The sequence below is a fragment of the Euphorbia lathyris genome, chromosome 2 (assembly GCF_963576675.1).
Source record: "Euphorbia lathyris chromosome 2, ddEupLath1.1, whole genome shotgun sequence".
NCBI lineage: Eukaryota > Viridiplantae > Streptophyta > Magnoliopsida > Malpighiales > Euphorbiaceae > Euphorbia > Euphorbia lathyris.
Window position 1 is genome coordinate 19,549,368 of NC_088911.1, and position 27,146 is coordinate 19,576,513.

The 27,146-nt window shown below is 34.0% G+C and overlaps 2 protein-coding genes across 3 annotated transcripts; one reads left to right on the plus strand and one right to left on the minus strand.

Moving 5' to 3' along the window:
• Positions 1–10,808: 10,808 nt before the first annotated feature.
• LOC136217115 (reticulon-like protein B5) lies at positions 10,809–12,730 on the plus strand. Its single transcript, XM_066003697.1, has 5 exons — positions 10,809–11,144; positions 11,527–11,707; positions 11,812–11,953; positions 12,151–12,220; positions 12,311–12,730. The coding sequence occupies exons 1-5, from the start codon at positions 10,940–10,942 to the stop codon at positions 12,487–12,489; spliced, it is 777 nt and encodes a 258-aa protein (XP_065859769.1). The 5' UTR covers positions 10,809–10,939; the 3' UTR covers positions 12,490–12,730.
• A 3,992-nt stretch (positions 12,731–16,722) lies between these two features.
• LOC136217117 (golgin candidate 4) lies at positions 16,723–26,728 on the minus strand. 2 transcript variants are annotated; one of them, XM_066003701.1, is made up of 15 exons: positions 26,344–26,728; positions 25,714–25,812; positions 25,366–25,494; positions 24,747–24,929; positions 24,426–24,564; positions 24,207–24,271; positions 23,433–23,600; positions 23,275–23,346; positions 22,983–23,126; positions 21,579–21,875; positions 21,427–21,492; positions 20,752–20,954; positions 20,524–20,578; positions 20,017–20,193; positions 16,723–17,311 (listed from the first exon to the last, which is right to left on the minus strand). In XM_066003701.1, exons 1-15 carry the CDS (start codon positions 26,557–26,559, stop codon positions 16,973–16,975), a joined length of 2,352 nt encoding a protein of 783 aa, XP_065859773.1. In that variant the 5' UTR covers positions 26,560–26,728; the 3' UTR covers positions 16,723–16,972. The 2 variants fall into 2 exon arrangements, with proteins under 2 accessions (XP_065859773.1, XP_065859772.1); XM_066003700.1 differs by having other exon boundaries at positions 22,983–23,129; positions 26,344–26,727.
• Positions 26,729–27,146: the final 418 nt, after the last annotated feature.

The window sequence follows — 27,146 nt, forward strand, 5'->3', positions numbered from 1 at the left end:
GTCGGTTCCTTCTTGTTGCATGTAACCCTTAGCGACAAGGCGAGATTTGTATCGTTCAATACTTCCTCTAGGCTTTCTGTTCACATAGGTTTTAAGATAGTTTCCTTAGTTCTTCATTAGATTATATAATTTTTGGTTGGTCGTCGCAAGAGCTATTAAAGCCAGAAACTTGGTGCGTAATTAATGTCTCAACTTCTCCCAGCTATAAATTGACTCCACCTCCAAGTTGTCGAATCAATACAAAGTTGAATCAATTACAGTAATATGAAAACATTTAGCACAAAAGAACCTTAATTCCATTCGGTTCTCATAAATCGAAGGAATCATCTTGATCTAGAGTGGAGGCAATCCTTGGTAGAAATTGATCTACCGTTTCTATGGTAGGAGGAACGTTGCAAGCTTCCATGATGGTGGCGACTCCAACCACCGTTGAATCAAAACTTACTTAAAATGGTTTTTCAGATCCACACTCACTGCACTAATGATAAATTTGTCAACTTCATATGTCGTAATGTTTTTCTAGAAAGATCTAATTTGAGATGTAAAACAATAGAGGTGTCGGTGAACCTCGTTGTGAACGTTGTGGTGCTTAAAATCAAGAGAAATATTTCTTAATAAAAAAGTACATAAGTTACATTGTATAATGTAAATTGTACCTTAAATATCTTTTACCCTTTATCACATAATATATTAAAATAAAATAAAAATAATAAAAAGTTAAAGTTACTTAAACAAAAGTGGATTACTACACCTAGCCACCATTTCCCACCCCTAGCCCCGTGAAAAGACGAAATTGCCCTTTCAACAAATTTACTCATCTTCTCAAATTTTCAAATCCTCTCAAAAACACAAAAAACACAAAACTCTCCAAAATCTAATCCGAACTAATTTGGTAAAGAAAAAACATGGGAAATGACTAATGATACATAATTTTGTTCAAAAATATGTTTTATTTACTATTGTTATAAGTAAAATCGAATGATTTTTTAAAAATCAAATTTTTGGTGTCGGGGCATGTGAAGAATATGCCTCCACCACAGGTGGGGCGTATGAACATCACGTCCCACCATAGGTGGAGGCATATTCTTCACATGCCTACGTGAGAATTTTTTTTTTCTAATTTTACATTTTAATTATTATTATTCTAAACAATTATAAATACTATAATTATTCTAACAAATTGTAAATATTATTTTGAGATTAATATTTATAAATTCGGTGAATTTTTTAAATTTTTTACTCTAATTCGTACAAAAGACAGTATATTTTTAATATTTTTTTCTTATTTCTTTCACATCCCAACATATGTTTGTGATTTGTTACTGATAAAATAACGCATGTGTGAAGTGTAGATGACAAGATTCATGACCAAGAAAATAGTTTGATGAATTATTTCTCAAATTGACCCAATTTATCAACGTTAGGGGTAAAATTGCTCTTGGCTTCCAACATTAGGGATACTTTTTTTTTCTAATTTTACATTTTAATTATTATTATTCTAAACAATTATAAATACTATAATTATTCTAACAAATTGTAAATATTATTTGGAGATTAATATTTATAAATTCGGTGGATTTTTTAAATTTTTTACTTTAATTCGTACAAAAGACAGTATATTTTTAATATTTTTTTCTTTTATTTTTTCACATCCCAACATATGTTTGTGATTTGTTACTGATAAAATAACGCATGTGTGAAGTGCAGATGACAAGATTCATGACCGAGAAAATAGTTTGATGAATTATTTCTCAAATTGACCCAATTTATCAATATTAGGGGTAAAATTGCTCTTGGCTTCCAACATTAGGGATAAAATTGTACCATTTTAGACGTTAGGGGTAAAATTGCTCCTCACCCAAAACGTTAGGGGTATTTTTACACCTTAACCCTAAAAACAATAAGTTCTAAACAATTCTAAATATTAAAAAATTACAACAAGTCAATTCGTCCGATTCCATGGAATATAATAATTAAAATGTAAAATTGGAAAAATAAATTCACACGTGAGCATGTGAACAGTCTTTCTTAAATCTATCACACATCGATTCATTGAGGAATGGAACCGGATGAATTGGCTTGTTGTAATTTGTTAATATTTAGAATTCTTTAGAATTTATTGTTTTTAACACATTTTAACACATGTTTTATACTTAATGTATATTATTTAATTATAATGTTAATAATTATAATTTAGATTATAATATTAATAATTATAATATTTAGAATTTTTTAGAATATTTATAATTATTTAGAATAATAATAATTAAAATGTAAAATTGGAAAAAAAAATCACACGTGGGAATGTGAACATCACGTCTCACATTATTTAATTATAATGTTAATAATTATAATTCAAATTATAATGTTAATAATTATAATATTTAGAATTTTTTAGAATAATAATAATTAAAATCTAAAATTGAAAAAAAATACCACGTGGTGGGGCATGTGAACATCACGCCTCACCACGTGGTGAGGCGTGATAGCCACATGCCCCACCACGTGGTGAGGCATGTGACTGTCACGCCTCACCACATGGTGAGGCATGTGATAGCCACACACCAGTGTTTCGTAGAGAGAAAAATAAAATTCCAAAGACCAAAATCAATAAGGGTAGTTTGGTCATTTCATGGGGCTAGGGGTGGGAAATTAGGGCTGGGTTTAACAACACCCAAACAAAATCATCAACAAAGAAACCAAAAAAAAGGTTTCAATTCATCTAAATTAGAGATGTCCAGTTTGTAATATATATAGCAAACTTTAATCGATTAAATCTAAAGAGTGCATAATCAATCTCAAACTGATTAATTTAAAAAGAAAAAGGCAAAAAGCATTCCGAGGCCTCTGATCTTTCATTGTTTAGTGCATTAAGTCCTCAATTTTTTATTTAGACACATTAAGCCTCTGATTTTTCATTTTTTAGTGCATTAAGTCCTCGATTTTTCATTTAGACACATTGAGCCTTTGATATTTCATATATGGGTGCATTAGGCCCTTTCGTAAATCAATTCATATATGAGTGTATTAAGAGCTTGTTTGGTCGCAGGGTTTAACATTTTCTCTGGACACTGCAGTATTTTGGAGCTTTTCACGAAAAGCTCTTTTTTAGAGCTTTTCATGAACATTTGTTTGTAGTTACTTGTTATTGACAAAATTATCCTTCTTATTTAACATTATTTTTATTTTTAAAACATAATTATCGAAAAACAAGGTTTTGTTGCGTTCAATAAATTTTTTATTTTTTATTTAAATTATTTTTATGAATTTGTATAATACATTTTTTATTTTATAATTTATTTATTGATTAATTTAAAACATGTCCATATTAGACATTTTAAATACTAACAGCAATAGTTCAGTATAATTTTACCATACACTAATAATTAAACAGCTAATAACAAACAAACAACCAACAACAACAACAAACAGCTTACTACAACCGCAAACAACTAACAACAACATTTATTAGTTAACAGTTGAATCAAACAAGCCCTTAATACAACTATATATGAATTGATATACGGAAGGACCTAATACGCCCATATATGAAAGGTCAAAGGCTCAAGGTGTCTAAATGAAAGATCGAGGGTTTAATGCACCAAACAATGAAAGATCAGGGGTTCAATGTGTCTAAATGAAAAATCGAGGACTTAATGCACCAAAAAATGAAAGATCAGGGGCCTCATGATATTTTTTGCCAAAAAAATCAGCATAAAAATCCAATTTTAAATATTATTAACTAAAAAGGCAAATTTGGATATTATTTTTATTAATGCTTTAATATAACAAAACATTCAATAAAATTAAAATAAAATCATACATCTAACAAGATAATTTTGGATTTTCTTTTAGAGTAGTATTATTATTTTAACAAAAAAGTATATATTATATATAATATAGTGGGTGTCAATGTATAATTATATGAATATTTTGTATAATGGGGTGTGGTCCTGAAAATGATCGACATTGAATTGGCAAATGGTCGACATTCAATATGAGCTTTTTAGGTACTTCACAAATCAATTATTGGTCCATTCTGCTTCCACCATACCCTACTTTTAATACTTCCTCTCTAAATTAGGCCCAATTATGTTTTTGGGCCTACTTAATCAAACTGGTATTTTAATAAAAAAAAAAAAGTCAGGAAATAATTAAAAATACTTCTTTTCTAATATATTTAAATATCAACATTTTTGATAAAGAAAATTAAATATAAAAAATCAACACGTTTTTTTTGTTTTCTAAATTATTTTCGGGATAATTTTATTTCAAAAGTATTATATTTATTTCCAATATATCATATTTCATTGTCAAAATACTAATTTTTTCATATTCAAATACCATGTTTTTTTTTTACTTTTCCGAATTCACTTTGAATCATTGTTATGAATGGAAAGAAACGAAAACATGATTTACAGAGACAACCCAACTGACACGACATGATTGATACGAAAATCATTTTTCTAGCATTTATAACATATAAAACCATATGAAACATATATATGAGATAAAAATCGCACAAAATTGACACCTCTATCCTCTAACATATTTGTGGAGTTTTTAGTAACTAATCCCATTAATTAGTTGAGGTTGTTTAAAGTTTTAAGAATTCAAATTCGAGAGGTAGCTTAAGTGATTAGATGTTGTTACCACTTAACTCAAACTTTAATTAGAAATATATTATTGGAGTTAAATTGTATATATACATATATATTATTGGAGTCATTCCAAGATGCGGTTAGCTTTGGGAGGCTTCACCCGGTTTTCATTAATAAATTCTGCCCCTCGATCACTCATCTATTCTTTGCTAATGAGGTGATGATCTTTGTGGAGGGAAGCGAAGAGCAAATTGGGGTGATTATGGATATCCTTACTAACTTTTGTTCTGCTTCCGGTCAAAAACTTAACATCCAGAAGTCTAGGATGTTGTGCTCAAAGAACATGAACCAAAGTGTCTGTAAGAAGTTGAGTGAGATTTCTGGTATCCCTCTGACTAAGGCCTTTGGTAATTATCTTGGGGTTCCTCTCCACAGTGATAGGGAGTCAAAAGCTTCTTTTAAAGAGATCTTTGATAAAACCAATAAGAATTGTGCTAATTGGAAAGCTAATTCCCTTTCTCTGGTGGGCTGGCTTACATTGATCCAATCTGTGAACTGTGCTGCTCCTAATCATTTAATGCAAGATTGCAAGTTGCCGGAACCTGTTCTCAATGGCCTTGATAAGATCAATCGTTGTTTCCTGTGGGGAAACTCGGACGAAGGTAATAAAGTCCATCTGGTTCCTTGGAAGGAGGTCTGCCAACCTAAAAATAGGGGAGGGTTAGGGATTAAACAAGCCAGAGACAATAACAAAGTTCTGCTGATGAAACTTCTTTGGAGAATGTGGCAATCCCCGTCGGCTCTTTGGGTTCGTTTATTGTGTGGCAAATACAAAAAGGACAAAGTCTTTGGGGGGCCAAAAGAGAGAGCTCTTTGCTGTTCCTTTCTTTGGAAAGGGGTCAATGCAGTTTTCTCTGAGTTCTGTTCTGGGATTGGGTGGTCGGTGGGTAATGACAGATCCATTAGCTTTTGGAATGACTCCTGGCTGGGGGGGAAGCCTTTATTAGAGGAGTGTTCTTCTATTGCCGCCTCTAGAGATTCGTAATTGGAGTATTGCCAATGTGGTGGATTCATAGGGAGATTGGATGTGGTCAAACTTTGAAGCCTACCTTAATCTGGAGACGCTCCTAAAGATTCAGGGAGTTAAAGTGAGCAATGAGGAGGAGGATGGAGATAAACATTGCTGGTCCTTTACGAATAACGGGGCCTACTCTTGTAAATCTACCTTCGAGGCTTTCTATATCAACTTAGATTCTCCTCCTTCCGGCACTTGGAAGAGCATTTGGGCCTTGAAGGCCCCCTATCGCATTAGGAGTTTCATGTGGCTTGGGGCTAAAAACAGGCTCCTCACGAACGTGGAAAGGAAAAGACGCCATCTTGCGGAGGCTGATACCTGCAGTAGATGCAAAGCTCAGGCTGAAACTATTTGCCATAGTCTTAGAGATTGTGAAAGGAGCAAAAAAGTGTGGGAGGAAATTATTCCGAGCCACTTGCTGGCTTGCTTCTTTGACTATCCTGGCCAGTATTGGTTTATGGATGGAGTTAAAGGTTTGCTTATACCTGAACTCGAGCATGGGGCTATTCTCTTTGCGGTTGTTTGTCACCAGCTGTGGAAGCGGAGGAACGCTGATATTTTTGGAAAAGGGGCGGTTATTCTTCCTAATTTACTTTCTTTTTTCTCTAAAAAAATTAATACATTTATGAATAGCTTCAAGGAGAAAGGTTTAACAAACACTTGCCAGAGCAGGGCGGTTCACTTATTGAGTTGGAGCAAACCCCAGGAAGGGACTGTGAAGTTAAATACTGATGGTTCCTGTTTGTCGGATGGTAAGATTGCGGCTGGTGGGGTCTTGAGAGATGCTGGAGGTGTGTGGGTGTCTGGCTTTGCTCAGAACCTAGGAGTGGGATCTTCCTTCTCTGCTGAGCTCTGGGGAATTTTCTCTGGGCTCAGGCTTGCTAAAAATCTGGGTTTAAAGAATCTTCTGGTGGAATCGGATAACCTTGAAGCTGTTAAAATTATTTCTGAAAATAAGGCCTTATGTTTAGGCAATCAAAATTTAGTTAAAGGAATTAAGAGGTTATGCTCTTCCTTTGATTCCATCAAATTTGAGCATATATTTAGGGAGTAGAACAGGGTTGCTGACCGCCTTGCTTCTGAGGGACAGGCGAGGATGCTAGGAGTCACTACCTTCTCGTCACCTCCGGATTTCCTTTATTCCTTGCTTTCTGAGGATCGGGTTGGGGTTAGCTTTCCCAGGCTAATCCCGGGTTAAGGTTTTGGTTTTTTGTTTGCTTTTCCTTTGCCTACCAAAAAAATATATATATATGTTTTTTTTTTTGGAAAAGATATACATTTTTTTATAGAAATCGGGACGAGACCGAACTTGGGCGGGGTGAGCACCCATGATGACATTTGGAAAAGATATACATATATATGTTAAATAATAGAAATTGTTAAATATTTGAAAATCTTTTTTAGGGTCTTTTACATAATTTTGAAATTATTTAAGCTTTTCATGAACTCATTTAATTGCTTTTGTAAATTTAATCTTGTTAAGATTTTTTTTATTTAATTTACATTTTATATTTTTATTTCCTTTTTAAATATATTTAGGAAATCATTGGCTTAAAAAAATAAGTTTCATTAAACGGAATCAATATACATTATGTCATGTTTGCTCTTGAGATTCGAAGGAATCTAATTTCTTCAACAACTATGTCGAATTTAAGATTTAATTTTTATTTTAAGGATAACAATTAAAGGTTATTTTTGGAAGATACATTTTGGTATAATTTTGCACGATTTAACTATTTTAGATTTTTATTACTTAAGCAAATTCAGTAACAATGATTTTCCCCTACATACGCTTTCTTCTCCTATGCGTGATTAAAAAAACAAATATTTTATTATGCTATGCTAGATTAAACAACGTAGGCCAAGATCTAACGAGCCGGTTACCCAAAAAATGGTTCATTAGGTAATTTAAATAAAGTTGAATTACCTCATTGTGAATCACGCCTTAAGGGAAAATTGTTAAAAAAATCATTTGGAACAACTACTAGAGCTAAATATCCTTTGCAATTAATCCATTTTAATGTATATGGTCTAATAAATGTAAGGGCAAAGCATCAAACTACTTTTTCATCACTTCCATTGATGACTATACTAGGTATGATCACGTCTATTTGATCTCTCACAAGTCCGAAGTCTTAAACTTCTTCAGAAAAAGTTTATGAACCTTGTTGAGAATCAATTAGATAAAAAGATTAAACCTTTAATAACTTACAATTGTTGGTAATATCTTTTAGATGATTTCAAAACATTATGTGGTGAAAAGGAATTGGACATCAGTAATCAATTATGCGAGCTTTATAACAAACTGTTGTTATAGAGAAGAGAAATAAAAATCTTCACGATATGGTTAGGTTTATGATGGTTGAAGCAAATCTATAAATTTCCTATCAAGGAGATGCCTTGATTACAACCATTTATGTTCTTAACTAAGTTCCCTCAAAGTTTGTCGTTTATTCTTCATACGAGTTATAGATAAGCAGCAAAACTGATTTAAATCACCTTTAATCGTAGGATTGAAACCATCTTTGCCCATGATACATCAAGAAAATTTGGGAAACTAGGATCGAGGGGTAAAAAAAGGTATCTTTATAAGATACCCAGACGTATCAAAATGATATATCCTAGTGGGCGAAAACAATGAAAGAAGAGTGACAACATTTGAATCACGAGATGTTGTCTTCTTAGAGAATGACTTCTCTAAATTAGGCAAAATTGACATTGATCACACTTTATATAAGGAAATAGATTCGATGAGATCTTTCCATTCGAGTGGAGAAAATTTTGAGGATCAAGAAAATTTCAAGTACCGCAAAACAATTTGAATGGTTTAGATCCTATGTTAAGTGAGATTATGATTCTTGACTCTAGTGGGAGTATAGAACATGGTCCAAGTGGGGATATTCTGAATTATGATGAATATATGAGATGTATTTATTAAGATTCAAAATTGTGTCATACTGAAAGACAAAAGTTGAATGTTGTCGATTCGATATTGATGGTGCAAGCCTTTTAATCACTACATAAGATGACACAAAGCCTAAAAATATCAAAGAGGCTCTCTCATGCCCTAAAAATGACAAACAGATTAAGGCAATGGAAGAAGAAATGAATTGCATGAGATCAAATCGGGTTTGGCAACTGGTTGATATACCAAAGGGACGAAAAGAAAATGGGAACATATGGGTTCTTAAAATAAAACGAAAGGTTGATAGTAGTATCGAAAGATACAAAGCTTGGCCGGTCGTTAAGGGCTATACACAACAGGAAGTGATAGTTTTTTAGGAAACCTTCTCACATGTTGTGAGATTTATGTTGATAAGGCTAATTCTAGCTATTGTGGTGAGTTTGGATTTGGAGCTACATCAAATGGATGTAAAGATTGATTTTCTCTATAGTCAACTAGATGAAGAAATATGCATGGATCAACTTATATAGGTTTCATTAAATAAGGCTGCGAATAACATGTTTGCAAATTAAATAACTAAATATGTTTACAAATAACGTGTTTTTCGTGCTTATTCACGTTTTTGTGTTTTTTCCGTTTTTGTTTTTCTTTTTTTCGTGTTTTTGTGTTTTGTAATGTTTTTGTGTTATTCATGTTTTCATATTTTTCGTATTTTTTTGCATTTGCTAACGTTTTTCTCATTTTTTCCACTTTCCACTTTTTTTTATTATATAAATTATAGATTTGCCAAAATTTATAGAATTTGAGAAATTGGCTAGAAGATAATTTTGGAAATGAATGATAATATTGATTAGAAATAGTTATTCCTATATTGAATCAAAAAATTCATACTCTTTCGCTATTTCATGAAATCATTATTCAAAACCAAATGTTGAATAAAAATTTCTGAAATAACTATATTATTTTCTCCCTGTTTCATAAACCAAATGAGTCTTGTGAAGTATTAGGCCACATTTTCCTTAATTTTTTTTTAAAAAAATTTGCGCACAATGCGCTTACATTATAAAGAAGAAAAAAAAATCTCCACCAGGCCCGGATGTGATTCGAACCCATAACCTCCCAAGTATTAGGCCACATTTTCCTTAATTAAACAAAGGGAGTGAGTAGAAATAAAAAATGATGGATGAGATATAAGATGGAATCAATGATTCCCATACCTTTAAAGATGTAATTCCATATCCATATATTAATAAGAATAGGTAAATTACACCCATGGTCACTGAACTTTAATTTTTAACGATATGACCACTAAATTTTACACTTTTTAACACCGATGGCCACTTAACACTACAAAACGATCATTGACGGTCTCAAAATAAAATTTTGAAAGTTAATAATATTCTAAGGAACTTTAATTCTTGAAATTTTTTGTTTTGAGGTCATCTAGGTGTTGTTTGGTTAGGAGAGAGAAAATGAATTTTTAGAGAGAGAAAGCTAAAAAAAATGTGATTTTGGAAAATAAAAATATGATTTCATTGTAAATGTTGTTTTCAGCAACTTTAATTCTTGAATATTTTCATTTTGAGGTTGTTAATGGTCATTTTGAGGAGTTAGTTAAAGTTGAATGACCACCAATATTAAAAAATGTAAAATTTAATAAATTCAGTAAAATTGAGTAGCCAAGCCATGGGTATATATTTACCCTAATAAGAATAGAGATTAATCAATCCGATTCGAATGCCCACATAGAAAATAACCTAACCAAACCCATTGTAGAGTATTTTAAGTGTAGTTTTATAATTTCCTTTCATATGGGGAGCTTTCTTTATTCAAACAAAGAAAGAGAGAGAAAGAAAGGAAAAAGGGAGAATTATATTCCACACACGTTAAGCCTACGTGGACCCCATTCGTTCATCAGACCACTATAAACTATCAACCGTCCATTCTCCCCGTGGAGCCAAATCTAGATGCGACGTGTCATCCATCTATTCACCCTACCGCTTAAAGATAATAGAAATCCACCGTCCATAATTGTCTCCACGTTTCTTGTACTAAAAAGTCACCTAGGCATCAGGCACACTGTCAGAATTTCAACTAACGTCGTCAGCTCTCGGTCTTGTGAAATCTAAACGGCGTCAAACTCTAGTCTCATTTCAAATTAGGTTCGGAAACCCAAACCTCAGGCTTGGATTCTTCTACGGTTTATAAAGCCGAACCCAAATGGAAACCTACATTTTCGCTTTCACTCACTCAGTTCCTGCTCACTTGATATTTTTTTCAGACACTAAATTTCTGCAGGATATTTTATTTTTGTCTGAGATTTAGGGCTTTGGATCGGATTTTGTAAGATCTATCGAGATGGCTGAGCATTCTGAAAATCCAGTTGAGTCTATGTTGGAGAAGATAAGCGATAAGATTCACTCTCACGATTCGTCTTCTTCCTCTTCTGATTCAGATTCAGATTCTGAGAAGAAGCAATCTTCTCCTACATCGGTGAAGGAAAAGATTTTTCGCCTCTTTGGCAGGGAGAAGCCAGTTCACCATGTTCTTGGTGGAGGAAAGCGTAAGATATCCTAACTTCTTTTATTGATTTAGTTTCCTTTGATATGCACTGTTTAGTTCATCTGTGCCTTTTCCTTTTCTAGATTTAGGAACTTGAATTTGATGTTATAGTAAATGAAGCAGTCAAATCACTTTCAGGAAGCTTGATTTAATAATATTTTTAGAATTTTCCTTTTGTAATCTTCCATGAACAATTGGATTGTTAGTAAAATAGAGGAAGTGAATCAGATATTTAATGATAAGGAGTGAAGTCTGAGGATCTAAATTCTTAAGGCGAGCTTAACAAGTGTTCTGTTTAATGAGTTTCATTTCTATTAGATGACTGATTAATTTATGGAAAACCTTTGGATTTGATGTTTCATTTGTGTGACGATTGAATGCAGCTGCTGATGTGTTTTTGTGGAGAAACAAGAAGCTGTCAGCTATTGTACTTGGGACTGCAACTGTAATATGGGTTCTTTTTGAGTTGATTGAATACCACTTTCTTACCTTAATGTGCCATATTTCGATCCTCTCTCTTGCGATTATGTTCCTGTATTCCAATGCTCATACATTTATAAACAAGTAATCTACTACCTCTTCTCATTGATTTATTCAGCGTAGTATTAACTCTGTAAGCAGTAATTCATTAGAGAAAAAAAAAAAATGAAAATCTGTGCTCTTTGTAGGTCACCTCCTCGTATCCCAGAAGTTCATCTTCCAGAAGAACCATTCCTGCTGGTGGCTTCTGCTTTTACCTCTGAAATCAACAGAGCCCTTACTCTCTTACGCAGTATTGCATCTGGAAAAGATCTGAAGAAGTTTATCATTGTATGATCTCTATCATTTCTTTTTTGTTCAAATTGGGACTGAATTATATTTCAAGTTCAAGCATGAATACTGAGATTGGTTATTTGGTCCTCTGGTTCTTGCTAATTCTGCACCCTTTGCTTTGATTGCTAGGTTATTATTTATTTAGCAATGCTCTAAAGCATCCGATTAATGTAAGTTCAATTTTTCTTTTGCAGGTTATAGTTGCCTTGTGGGTGTTGTCTATTGTGGGGACTTGGTGCAATTTCTTGACCTTGTTTTACATAAGTATGTCCATTCTAACTCTTTTTATGCGCATTATCCATCAATCACTTCAATAATGGTTGCTTAATTCTGACAAATTTGATCTTAAAACAGCCTTTGTCATACTGCATACCGTGCCTGTTCTGTACGAGAAGTACGAGGACAAGGTTGATCCATTTGCAGAGAAGGCAACGAAGGAGATCAAAAAGCAATATGAAGTATTTGATGCCAAGGTGTTGAGTAAGGTGATGAGTAAGATCCCAGTGGCTGCACTGAAAGCCAAGAAGTTTTAGAGATGGTGGCTGTTCTGTTTCATGATATATTAAGTTGTGATATTGCTCTTCATATTTATCTAGAGCTCTACATTTTGTTCTTTTCACCCCCCATTGATTGTATCCAGAGTGTTTGTGATTGCAAAGCTTGAATTACTTAGGTGTTTAATGAATCATGGGGATTAATTAGCTTCAAGTTGAATTACTTAGGTGTTTTGAAAGCTCTATAATCTATCTTGCTGGTGGTAGCACCTTTTTGACACTTTTGTGTTTTTTTTTTTATGGTGGATGTTTTGATTCCTTGTAAATTATTTCTCCCATATTGTTAGGGTTTTCTTAGGGAGGACTGGTTCCTCTCTAGACCCTCTTGGGATTGATACACGTGGCACAAAATCTGATGTGGTGACCAGTGGCGAATACAGAACTGCTCGGTTGGGGGGGCCAATTTAACACCAAGCCGAGCCGCCCAAATACGGATGACTTAAGGCAGCCCAAAGTTAGGCGCCTCAAGTCTGGGGGTGCTAATTCAGCACCCCCAACCTTAAACAATGGAGACAGGGGAGCTGGAAACCACCCCTACTCAGGGTGGTTCCAGCGGCCGGAGGGGCTCGGGCACCCCCAGGCCCCTCCCTGTCTCCGTCCCTGGTGGTGACACGTTGCAATCCATGGGGTTTTAAGGAGGACTTGGTCCTCTTTAAAATTTGGGTTTTTTATATAAAAATCACAAATAATAATAATATTTTAGCTTTAATTAAATTGATAATTTTTATTTGTATTATGTTAGATAGGTTTATAACCACCATCTTTTAACCTTAATTAGTTATTGATAACTTTCGAATCTTAAAATTTAAGATAAAATTTAACATAACTATAAAAAAATTTATGAAATGTGTTTTTTTGTGTGTGTAATTTTCTCCTAAAATTTTCCACCTTTTTTTTATTTTTAAAAAATTTGCGTAAAATACGTTTACATTAAAAAGAAAGAAAAATTTTCATAAAACCCGGATGTAATTCGAACCTAGACTTTCCTAGTCATAGGTAAGCTTTTGAGTATTTCATTCTTGCAATTGCTTTCCAATTGCAGGAAAGCATAATTTCAATTCTACTTACAAATACATCTTCCTGCAATTCATATCATTATCAACAATTAATATTATTATCAATTTGCGTGGAAGTCAACTAATATAAAATCATTCTTGCAAATAAATTAAATGTTTATTTATTTATTTATTCAATATATTAAATTTTATTAGATGAATTAATTAATATTTAAATTAATAATTAGTACACAATTTTAATTATGAAAATTAAAGGAAATGCTATCTCAGCATCTTACCTTGTGACTTCTTGTTTTTTACGCAGCAATTAATTTGAGTTTAGATCCTGGAGGTAGTGAAATGAATTAACTTGATAAATGCCCTCCAATTGGGATACATTTCGTCTGGGGTAGTATCCAATTGTAATTTATTTTTAATGATACAGAAGTTAACACGAGATGCTCTCCCTTCTAACACCTCATGAAACAGCAGAGATAATCCGTCATTCAATGTTATATTAATAAATTATAATATAGCGTTTTATTATTATATCTTTCTCGTTTCAAATGCATTAATTACATTTATAATTATATTTATAATATTTAAGTTAAGTAAGGGACGTAATAATATTTATCTTAAAATGAAAACAAAAATATTATATTTATTGTGAAATAAATTGAGTATAAATTTTAAGTAATTAATACTTAATACTAATTAAAATAGAATTTTAATTATTAAATATTAGTTACACATATTACTTGCTTTTAATAATATTGAATAATAAAATATATATATTATTTATTATCAATTAATAAAATAGAAACTTATTGTTTTATTTTAAGCAATTGTCTTTCATATTTCCAAATTTTGTAAATTTCTATCACCAATAAAATTTGTATAAAAAAGGCAAAGTAAGTTTTATTATCTTATAGCTAGTAGTATTCACATGACCGTGACTTACCAAACATTACATTAGAGCAGAACTTATTAGATTTAAACTTTAAGATAATTTTAGTTTTAATCCTAAAATTCTAATATCTAAATCTAATAAATAACTAATCAATTTCATTTGGTTATCAGGATTAGTGTCAACACTACTGATTTTATAACTTATTGGGTTAAGGTGTAAAAATACTCCTAACGTTTTGGATCAAGAGCAATTTTACCTTTAATATCTAAAATTCTGTAATTTTACCCTAACGTTGGAAGCCAATAGCAATTTTACCCCTAACATTGATAAATTGAGTTAATTTGAGAAATAATTCATCAAACTGTCTTCTTGGTCATGAATCTTGTCATCTGCACTTCACACGTGCATCATTTTATCAGTAACAAATCACAAATATATGTTGGGATGTGAAAAAAATAAAACAAATATACTGTCTTTTTGTACGAATTAGATACAAAAAATTCACTGAATTTATAAATATTAATCTCCAATTATATTATCAAATTAGAAAAAACATGAAATCCTTTTTTTAGAACGAATTGTTATGCAATTGGTGCAGAATAAGGAACAAAAATATATGTGTTTTATAATAGTGTCTAAAATTGATCCAATTTATCAACGTTAAGGTAAAATTGCACTATTTTAAACGTTATAAGTAAAATTGCTCCTGACCCAAAATATTATGGGTGTTTTTGCACCTTAACCCTAACTTCTTTACTAGAAAAGAGTAGAAAATTACCCAATTTATTAACAACTCTGCAAAAATTCTGAAGAAATTAAAGCACGTGCAATAAATAAATAAATATATATATATATATATATATATATATATATATTTTTGACATATATGAAAGCAGTCTGGTCTGCAGGTTAGGTGGTTGCAATCAAGTAAAAAGTAAATGGGCACACAAGCCTTTCCCCAATTGTGACGTTTTATGTATTTCAGAAAATAAGGGTGTTTGAGTTGCTTATTTTCTTCATTAATTTAATTCAATCCCAACAAAATTTAATCAACTACTCTGGAATATGGACTATGCTGGACAATGGTGTTTGAGTTGACGTGTCCTTTTAACATCTGCTCAATTGCAATTTAGTTCACCATTTGGAGTTGGGACTTTGATTTCAAATGAAAATATTCATAACATAAAATTGGGTCTCCCTTTATTGTAGAGTAGAATTTAAGTTGAAATGAGATTGAATGTTACGGTCTGCTATAGCATAGCTTCATCCTCAAGTAAAATGCCATCTTCCACCACGTACTTGAAGGAGAAGACGAGGAAGAACTTCAACAGAAACGTGACATACAATTCTTAATTTTATTACTTATCATGCTATGTAACTTGCGGTCATGTCCTCTTCGGCCAAAAGTACGAAAATCATGTAGGAAATCATTGACAATTCAACAAATATTCAAACTTTTTTCCTTCTACCATCTAGCTAGTGTTTTTCAGCACGGAGAAGCTAGAAAAATTATTTGATTATAGGGTCCATTGTTTTTCGAATTATATTTTATTTTAAGATTTTTTTTGGCTGTGAAAAATCCGTAGTTGAAACATGTGCTTTGAGTAATTTGGAAGACCCACGATGACTCCATTTTTTCAGATTTGTCTTCAAATATTCATTCCGCGCTAAGACTTCTTTGGCTTCAAATTCGTCAGACTCTCGGTTGCCACTGTCAATGCCGGCTGAGGTGTGTCGGGATTCTGCTGGACACTCAGTGGGTTCTTATGCTTTTCCGTCTACTTGCTCCCTGATGCACGTTCCGGAACTCTCTGCTGCACTCCATGCAATTCGCATGGCATACACCGTCTTTGGCTTGAAAGTGACTTGGCCTATGTGGTATCTCTCCTTCAACATGCTGACTTATTGGCCCCCTGAGAGCAGCATCATGAGCTTCTAGAGTGTCACGTCTTGCTTCATGAAATGCATTTCGTTGTGTCATATGTTTTTCGAGAAAATAATTAAATTGCAGACACGCTTGCAAACTTTGGCAGATCAATTCAAAACCTCACTGGTGGGACTCGCATCCTTAATTTTGTTCTAGTTTTATTTGAGACAATTGTGACCGAGACTTGTATCAGTTTGCTTAGATTTGCCTACTCACTCTTTGACATTGATTGGTCATCTAGGGAGTGCTAATTTAGTTGGGATATCCCGAACTTCATTTCCTTGTCCTCTACCTCTTAATAAAAAAAAAAATTTATTTCCATTTTTGCAAAAAAACAAACAAACAAACGCATTGTGCAGAGTAAAAAACTAGACCAAGTATTCACATTTCAACAAGTTCTGCTTTCCACTGGGATTTACAAAGAATGTAACAAAATATTAGGTTGCATTTTTGGCCTTTCTTCAGTACATAAATTTCGGCCACTAATATAATCATATACACAAACACGCAATAGTAACCGACAGACAAAAAACTCTACGTATTAAAGAATTGATGAACGAGATTGAGAGCAACATCAATGAACGAATCTATTGCTTTTAATTAATTACAGGATCTAGAGATTGATTACTTTCAATGTTTCAGCAATCTTGACATCCGAGACATGCTATCTGAGGATGTTAAGGGAACCGTGGAGAACTCGGAATCAGGATGTTCTGATGTTCGTAAATTCCCTTGAATTGGGAGAGAGCCATAACTTTGGGTTGGTGCGAATGTCGGTCTCGAAAAACTAGAGACTGTAGCAGCACCGGCGGTATTGGGCAATGGAGGTGGTGGTGTTGAAACACCACCTGCGATAGGACTTCTTCCATGTGAATCTTCCTCCCGTATACTCACATCTTCTGCAGATTCCCTTCTCTCTCTTTCTACAGTCTCCTTAAGCAGAAAATCAACCCATAGATCTGCAAAGGACTGGAGACAAACAAACTTTCAGAATTGAACTTATCCGCCACCAAAACAACTTCAAGCCATAGGTGACATATAAAAATATAGGAGATAATTAGTTTGAAGGCCTAATGACCGATTAGCCTTTTGAAAGTTGCTTAAAGTGGCATGATTAACCCTCCAAGTCCTACATGGCAGAACAAGTTGAAACATGCATCACTTTAAGTTCAAGGGGTCAAAAGGTCACTTTAAGCAATTTCAGAAGGTCAACAGACGGCTTCAAACAAGTTTAAGTGTGTGTTAGGGGGTAATCAGTTTCTACAGCAACTGTTTAGTGCGTATTAGGCCTAGTTTCAAAGATAAGACTACAACTTCTCCAGCCGAATAAATAGATCCCAAAATTGCGCATTCAGGCATGGCTTAAGGTGTAATTCAATCTGTAAATGGGAAATTTGAGGATACGCCAGTGACAGTGATTAATGACACACAAGCGACAATTATTTTCTTGATAAAGAAAAGAGCAGAGTGGCATCCCGAGTTATAAGAAAAATAGGCAAACGATGAGAAGAGACACAACAAAACAGATCTCATTTTTAAAAAAAAAAAAAAAAAAAAAATTATAAATTTATAATACAAGTATGTTTATGATAGAGAACGAGTCAAGGAGATGAAGGGTGCAATCAGATATTCCTAGTATATACCTATAGAGGTAGTGAGCTGGAGGGTATTTGTGGAATTAAAAAAGGTATCTAGCTGCCATGGTGAAGGAATGAGCATTGAGAACTTCATTGTTGTTTGGCTCTTGTTTGTAGAGTTGGGCTCTGCACTTTGAGTAGAGAAGGGGATTGAGAATATTTCAAATTTTTTAACATTTTTTTCTTTGGCCTAAACCATACACAGCCCCCAGAACTTGTCACTTTTAGTCATTTTGCCCCCTGAACTTACGGGACGACCCATTTGCCCCTTCAACTATTTAAAAGTGGTATTAGCAACCCCCTGTTTTAATTATGACGGAAACAATTATGACATATCTCATTGCAAGGACCAAGGTCATAGTAAAAAGGGCTGTGACAAGTTCTCTTGTAACAATTGCATATAAGGTTGTGCACTACTAAAACAAGCTGCAAATGAGGTTACATATATGCAGGCTGGTTCTAATACTTCCATGAACACTTGTACTAATGTTGGAATTTCATTTTGTTTCCGTTATAATGAAAATAGGGGGTTACTAATACCACTTTTAAATAGTTGAGGGGGCAAATAGGTCGTCCCCTAAGTTCAGGGGGCAAAATGACCAAAATTGACAAGTTCAGGGGGTTGCGTATGGTTTAGACCTTTTTCTTTTGAACAAAAGAAAGCATAAAATGAATTGAGATATTCTTATTTCTGATCCTCTTCTCTACTCGAAGAGCAGAGACCGACTCACTGTCTAGACGAGAGCCAAACAACTATACAGTGTTCTTGATGTTCGCTCCTCCCAGCCAGATAGACCTCTTGTAATACCACCTCCACCCTCAAGCTCACCACCCCTATAGGTCTACTAGGAAGAATCAAGGCTTAATACATATTCAGCCCCTTCAACTTGCCCACAATGACCCTCTGAACTTTAAAAACGACCCCCTGATATTAATAACCACTTCATTCTAAAATTCTGTGATGGGTGCTCTTTTCTGAACTACACGACCATAAGAACATGCACATTCTCTCTCTTAGCAGCCTCCTTCAATTATGCTGTAACCTTTTCTCATTTACTCATCCTCAATATTTTCCCGCAATACTCTTCACTGGTAATTGCTACTTCCTTCACTGTATCTCCATTCCCCCACTTCAATGCTCATGTCGTTGGTTCTATCGCGTGGAAGGAGATCCAAACCTTTCACGATCCATTTCACCATTCAAGGTTTGTTCTTGCTATGTCATTCGCTTATGACTCATGAGAGGAGTCTAACTTTTGGGGGGGGGGGGGGGGGGGGGGAAGTATTTCCTATGGATAAACATGATCTATGATAAACCCTTAAATCCCTAAAATAGCAAAGCACAACTCAATCAACAACAACAGAAATAAGACTGGAGCCACAATAGAAATTTCTGTGGAATTTTAGAAGAGCTATGTTCGCCGGACTGTGGTGGACCGTCAGGAGATTTTCGTCAAAATCCAGCAGAATGCCTATTGAACAACCATTGAACTCAACTCCCAATAAATGCCAATGAACATCCACGTTCAAATTGAGTTGTGCTTTATCCATTTTAAGGTTTTAAGGGTTGATTAGGACACACCAATTCCACCAATTTCAGATGGTGAACAAGAATGGTGGAGAAGAGATGTGGCTCTGCAAGGGAAGGGAAAGCAGGGAAAGGAGAAAGAGTGATAAACATTAAATAAAAATGCTTTAAATAAGGATGTTTTGTTTTTTTAATTGTTTTTCATTTTTTTTTTTTTTTATCAAAAGGCTCCTATCGCACCTAATAATTGTTTAACACCCACTCTCTTTGGCACATAGGATTTAGGGTGGCAATCAGTCACTTCACACAAGTTGAGGCAGCAAATAGGTCATTTCAAAGTTGGAGGGGCCGAGTATGTCTTAAGCCAATAATTAACTATACCCTTTAGCTCCTTGACTCATTCTCTATCAGTTCAGCATATAATCAATTTGCAAAATTTAATTGGATTGTTAATTGCTGGTCTGCAGTGATCATTAAGTGAGGATAATAAAAAATGAAAAAAACAAAACCTGGTCTTCAGATGTTGCATGTGCACCAGCTGAATTTCCTCCTAGAATTCCACCAACTAAACGGCCTGGTAGGCCCAAAACTCCCCGAACAACACCTCTGCCACCTTGCTGAGCAAAACCTATTCTGTTCTTATCTTCATCAGAAAATCCAAGCATTCGAACCATAAGATCCAAAACCTGTTACCACCATGCAGGTCACATGCTAACAGAAGTGAGAGGTGACAGTAAAATAAAAATTGGAGCTTAAACAGTCTTATTACAAAATAACCAGTTCCAAAAAATGTCTGAAATTTTGGCTCTACTGAAAACTAAAAGAGCTTCTAAGATATGACACATAAAGAATTGTATCTAAATTATATTTTCTTTGTTAAATTTAGCATGTCTCCCAATACAAATAAATTATATCCTATACATATATCAACAATTTGAATTGCATTTTCACCGCAAACATCTTAATAAACTGAAGTAAGAAGTATCTTTTGAGCAATACTCTTGCAAGACACACACCTCTTTGCTGTGGTTCCTTTGGAAGTAGGTAACTAGTAATTTGATCACAATGCGCCTGCCAAGCAAATCAAGCATTAAAGATTGTTGATTCACCAATTAAATGCGCACAAACCATATCAATATTGGTACTAACGATAAATAAGGTAAAGTTATCATGCACAACCACTTAAATCTGTTGCAAATATGTAATATAGTGTAGAAATTTACTCAAGCACCTAACATGCTAACCTGTCAACTAAATAATCAGAATCCACAGACATTCTATTAAGCCTGGTCATGCTCTGTTCAAGAACACGACGTAACTTTGCATTGTCTTCCTCAAGCTTGTTTACTCTGTTTTTCACTTCTGCCACTGTCCTCTCACTCTGTGAAAGCTTAACCAAGATTTCTTCTTTTTCTCTCGTTAACGCTTCTGTTCCTTGTTCTGCATGCTGAAGAAAAAGCAGACCAATTCATTACTCCAAGAAAATTGGAGCAAAATACAGTTGGCAATAAAATCTCACAAAAGGAAATTAAGGGTTGTCCACAGTGTTTGAGGTTCCTCATTTTTCCAAGACTAGGGAAGAGTATTAAGCCATTTCCCCAACTCTTCTGACAAAAGATTATTTCAAGAGCCTTCCAAGTCATAGAAGAGCAACCTTGGCATGACATCAAGGCTCACCCTCTTGATAAAAACAACTGACAGAATACAAACTAAAAGAAGAAGAGGAACCCAAATGATCCCATATTATGTTATATAAATTCACCAAATTTGAATAATTTCCTTTGATGCTAAACTCTTGACTTTAACATGCACATAAGCACAAATGATAATTCAAGGACATGTATCAAAAAATCCAAGTGCATATATATATATTGAGCATCTGAATTCAAATCATATACCAACAGAATAGAAGGTCATACGTTTAAAAGCTTAGAAAGTTTAGCTGTTTCTTCTCTTGCCAAAGCCAAATTTTGCTCCAAATGTTCCTACATATGCAACAAAAAGCCAGTATTGGGAAAAGAAAAAACAATGAAACACAACTTAGCAGACGCTATAAAGAAAAAAACAATACCTTGGCTTCAATTTCCGCAAAGTACTGACCAAGTGCCGTTTGAAGATTGAGAAGCTCAACATTCTTGGAATCTATTGTCATCATACAGTTTGCAAGTTTCTTATTCAAATCTTCAATAATTTCCTTGGATTTTTGGATGTCATTGTGGTTTGTCATCTTCACTTCCTCTTCATATGCAATTGCCTGCTTCAGAGCTTTCTCCAACTTTAATATTTGAGCCCTTTGATATTCATTATTCGTGCGGAGTTCTTCAATGATTTTACTGTCCTCATCCATTTTTTCTGAGTCTTCAGATTCCTAGACAATATTGCATCAAAACACAATCCTTCTTGTTAAGTATAGCTTGCATAGAGTCTGACAATTAATGTTTAGATGTGATGGAGCCAAGGAAACAAATGGTCAAAGAATATCTATCAAGCATATTAATTGTTCGTACTAGCAATTATAATAAATTTCATCAAGTGCAAACTGTAAGAAGTATTACATGACAAGAGCAAGAGCTAATTACAAAAAAGTTATGGAAATGCAAATTAGAAAACCAAATTCAGCAGAAAGCAAAAATATTATATAATGTGGTTTGCCCTATTTGAAAATACAAGCTTGTGGTTTAAAAGTTTGCAAATAAAGGTACGAGGTATGTTCTGTTTGCAAACAACAGTTTTTTAAATAACACAGTTTATAACTGATAATTGTCCAATTGACCAAGGGCATATTTGTCTTAAAAAAACATAAAATCATTTAACCCCGATGTAAATCAATTTTCAGTTTCTTCACAGCCCTATCCCTCTCACATTGCGACATAGAATCGAAATAGTTCATTCTTGAACAACTGAAGCGTGAATCAATGAAAGGGAAGGAGAAAGGGTTGAGAAGCAACTGAAAATCAATTTGCAACGAGGTTAAACGATTTTATGTTTTTCTTAAGACAAATATGCACATTGGTCAAATGGACACATCATCAGTTGTAACTTATAGACGGTGTTATTTAAAAAACTGTTATTTGCTAAAGGAACACACCCCGGACCTATTTGCAAACTTTTAAACCGCGGGCTAGTGTTTGCAAATAGTGCAAACCACAGCCTCTTTTTTTTTGTACTTTGCCCTTATTTAATCTCTAACCGTAAGGAACATCCAAAAGGAAGTTTAAATTGCAATGACTGCATTCATTGGTTAGAATCTAATCTATATGAAGAACTCAGCCTTAAAGTGAAGCACATAAGCAAATCAGAATGAGTCTGCAATAGTACAGTGATAGATTTTAGGGTCACCTAAACATATCTCGAATTTGATAGCAATGTTTAGGTGAATCTGGAAACACATGCAACTATTAATAATGAAAGTACAACAGCTAAAGAAAGCGCAATGTGAAATTACAAGAGGAAATAAAACCTCTACAATAGCAACCTTTTCAAGTAAATGTTGTTTAAGGCGAGCCAATTGCTGCAATGCTTTATCCCTTTCATGGCGCATTTCCTTTAGATCTTTTTCTAATTTTTGCAATGATAGCTCCAATTCTTCCTTCCCAGGAAAATTTCCAGATGATTCTACCTTCTAGAGGAAAAACAAAATAACACAGCGATTATAAAATAATCATCCGTGCACATAAAGGAGAACTAAAAGTGTATGTCTATGATCATGAGAATTGCTAACACTAATGTTTTACAAGCACATGGTGCATCTGCGAGTGAGGAAATACCTTATCCAGAGAGGTCTTGACAGATGAAGCATTTATGCTTTCCACGGTTGCCTCAAGTTCATTCTTTGCAATCTACCAATGGCAGCATTTCAAGTACTCAATAAACAAAGTGTAAATTTTGCAGGAAATATATTTTATAAAATTTAAATATTATTGACCTTAAGGCCAGTGTTTTCCTTCTCCAAAGCTGCAATGACCCTTTTCAAACCCTTCACAGTGTGATCAACATCTTCATCTTCCCTTCTGCCTAACTCTATTTGCAGTTGTCTTATCTCTGATATTTTTTCATTCAATTCACTACACATTTTACTCATCTCCAAAGACGTCTGGCAATACAAACATTGAACTAAATAGGTCAGATGACATAAGAAAGAAATAAAGGAAACAATCCAACAAAAGCATCATAGCAAAAACATGAAGTAAAATGAAAAAGAAATGAAAAAAAGTAACACTCGCAATTACAGGAAAGATAGTTCATAAGCAATTGAATTGAGAACAGCACAAATAGAACATATAAAAAAAATCATTAACTCCCTAGATTTTGAGAACACTCCGCAAATGGTAACATGGGATGAAGGAAAATAATATGAATTTAAATACTCTCAGAATAGCTAGATCTTTTTTTAAATAAACAAAAAATAAAAAGCACTTCAATATGTTGCAGAGAATTGGGAGTTCCGGTGAATCAACTGTATAGGAACATCACCAATGTTTAAAGCATTTCATAAGCAAGAAAAGATGGTACTTCGCTACCTAATAAAGCACCAAATAAGCATGCATATCCACAAAGTGTAGCTCAGAAACAGTGATCAATATCACAAGCTCATGCTTGATTTCGTGGTCAATATGCAACAGTTGGGAACATGATTACTAATGCCAACTTTATTAACTAAAAGTCTTGCATTAATATCAGTCAAATATAAACCACTTACTTTGGATTCAACCATTTTTAGCATCTTGAGCTCCTCTTGAAAAGATTCATTCAACTTGTGTTCCTCTGAAAATGGTAAATTTCCAAGCCCAAACCCCCAAGACACACAGAAAGATGAGAAATTAGTTGAAACTTTTCACAAAGTAACTTCTCTAGTGTTAATTCTTGAGATGAAAATAGTAATTAATTACTCTTAGGTTCTTGAAGTAAGAAAGTATACCCTGTAACTTAAGCTGCGAATTTGCTACTTTATCACGCTCCTTTTCGAGTTCCAACCTAAGTTGTTTTATTTGTAACTCGTGAGCTACCCGCAAGTCTTCCAGGGACCTATTTTTCTCCTCTAGCAAATCTGCAAGCTCCTAGAAGGTATTCATAAATCTGTTGTCAAGTTCATTCATTGTGTAAAAAGAACACCGAAATTTTAAAACAAATGCCTGATCACGATTTCTCTATGTATAGGTGATGCAGATACACCCAAGAAAGAAGTTCTGTAGAAATGAACGTTCACTACAACAGAGCACAAGATACAAAGTGCCATTACCTTTTCCTTCACCTGTAAATTTTTGAGTTCTGTCCTACTATAAATTGTATCAGCTTCACCAACATGTGCGTTTCCATTGCTAATTCCATCCTGTTTTCCATTCTGCATTTGGTTTCCAGCAAAACGGTTTTTTGCTTGAGCTGTGGATCTATGTTGTCGATTAGGTGATTGATCACCACTTCCCTGCAGAAATTACAGAATCATGGATACTCATAAATATACCCTAGAGTCTAACATAAAGTAATAAAACAGGGTAAGATGCAACAACACTTCAGCTACAGTTTCTTCAAAAAAAAAAAAAATAATAATAATGTTAATTGAAGCACTTTAATACATACTGTTAACTGGCGTAGAAGTAATATAATCAAGAAACTTAGTTTCATCACAAGCTCTTTCCCTCCGCTTGGAAGAAGAAAGTAGCAAAAAACACCAAGATATTCCAACTTATACACAGTGCAATAGTATACTTAGAAACAAATATAGTGCCACACAAGAACACATAACCAAAACAAATGAGAATAAAAATTGAGTCTAGGAGAAAAAATGTCAACTTCAATGTTCAGTCGGTATTACAATTTACACTTTAAAAGTAACATTTCAGTAAAGATTCAAAAAATACCTTAACCGCATGAATGCTATTTGTTGATACCCTTGAATTCTCACTTCTGGAAACATTCAAAGCCTCCTTTGTGGCATCAAGATTCTGCCTCAATGAGCCATTTTCTTGGTTCAATCTGGAAATTTGATCCTGTGAATGGGGTGGTGGGCAATGTTTTCAAGTTAATCAAAGACCCTTTTCCAATAACACTAATTAAGTAGTTAGCATATGTGCAGACACTTTAGTGTTGAAAAGGTTAACTGCGCATGTGCGTGACTGTGTGTGTGTAGAGAGAGAGAGAGAGAGAGTGTGTGTGTGTGTGTTTAATGATGATACCCCAAAACTTAGCAAATTGAATTAAGGGAATACCTCTTTTTCTTTTAGTAAAGCCGCATAATTAACTGATAATGCTTTGATTTCTGATTCAGATTCCTTAACCTTCCTGATTTCTGCTTTGTACTGTTCAATCTACAAGTTCAAACGATAGGAAACTTAAGCCAAATCGAAGAGCAGATAGTACAATAAATTAAGCAAATATCCTATAGCCACAATGCAAGCATGCCAGTTGTGTATATCATCATATGATCAGAAAAATCACAATTGGAGCAATAACTGGTGCACTCTTCAAAAATTATTAACCTAGAGTTTACTATGGACCAAAGATGTTATGCAGACTGAAGCTTAAACAGAAGTTCGCTCGCCATCCAGCTCAGTGACACGAAAGTATAACCATTGAGATCGAACGCATAAACTAGCCTCATCTTATGGTGAGTCAAATTGAAAAAAAAAAAAAACCCCACAGTTCGGAGCAAGCCATCCCCACAGCACCAAATCTAGTTCGAGTTGTAAGTCGGTGGCAACCACATAACTCGATTACACAACTCTTCTAATCAATGCTGAGCTACATAAAGTGCTATATGCAACTATTTGCATCTAACTCCCAATAAACACAGAGAGAAACAGAAAAAACGGAAGCACTGATTAGGCGTAAGAAGATACCTCAGAATTATATGGGGAATCAATCCCATTTGGCAAAGGAGAACGCGAAGCCGCATTGGAATGCGCGAAACTGTGAGAACTTCTACGATCAGAGAAAGATAAATCATGACCATTGGTGGACGAATGGATCCCGAAAACGCCATCATCATCCTCGTCGTGAACATCCAAGGCAATCTTATTTAGGTTTTGTTTGAGAGATTCGATTGAACTCCACATAATTCAATTAACAACAGCAAAACCTTGGCTGAGGGATTGTAAAAACAGGTGGAAATCAGGGTAATTGAGATTGAAAAACTTATTTAGGGATTCACTGTTCAGATTGGTATCGTGTATGGTAGATCTAAATCAAGAAGACAAAGAACATTTTAGGAATAAAATTTCTTTGTAATAAATTTGTCAAAAAACAAAAAAAAAAAAAAGGAAGAGAGGGAGGCAGAGAGCGCGCGGGGCATTGAGAGGGCCCCACACTTTGGCCCGTTCAGGAATAACTGGTTTTAGTAATTAATCATAACTGCGCTTTTTTACTGCCGCCTGCCTTCACTCAACTAAACGGGTGAAAAATATCAATCAGGATCTACCGTTTCAAACATACCATTTTTCAGTTATAAATTTAGTTTTATTGTTATTCGGAAACGAATTTAGTTTTTATAGAATGCTTAATGTTTCTCTAGCCTCTTAACTTGTTTAAATTAGTTATTTTATATTTCTAATTCATTGAATGTTCTATTTACTCTTTTAATTTTGTAAAAACGTTATTTGTCACTTCCTTGATTTATTTAAATTGGTCATTTTATCTCTGATCA

What these genes read in the sequence shown, in the direction of transcription:
- LOC136217117 (XM_066003700.1), bottom strand. Translation starts at nt 26,559, where the DNA reads ATGTGGAGTTCAATCGAATCTCTCAAACAAAACCTAAATAAGATTGCC. An exon ending in ATAGCATTCATGCGGTTAAG is followed by an intron (nt 24,930 to 25,365) that starts GTATTTTTTGAA and finishes TAATTTCTGCAG; the next exon opens with GGAAGTGGTGATCAATCACC. An exon ending in AACAACATTTACTTGAAAAG is followed by an intron (nt 21,876 to 22,982) that starts GTTGCTATTGTA and finishes AATATTGTCTAG; the next exon opens with GAATCTGAAGACTCAGAAAA.
- LOC136217115 (XM_066003697.1), top strand. Translation starts at nt 10,940, where the DNA reads ATGGCTGAGCATTCTGAAAATCCAGTTGAGTCTATGTTGGAGAAGATA. An exon ending in ATCTGAAGAAGTTTATCATT is followed by an intron (nt 11,954 to 12,150) that starts GTATGATCTCTA and finishes TTTCTTTTGCAG; the next exon opens with GTTATAGTTGCCTTGTGGGT. An exon ending in CTTGACCTTGTTTTACATAA is followed by an intron (nt 12,221 to 12,310) that starts GTATGTCCATTC and finishes ATCTTAAAACAG; the next exon opens with CCTTTGTCATACTGCATACC.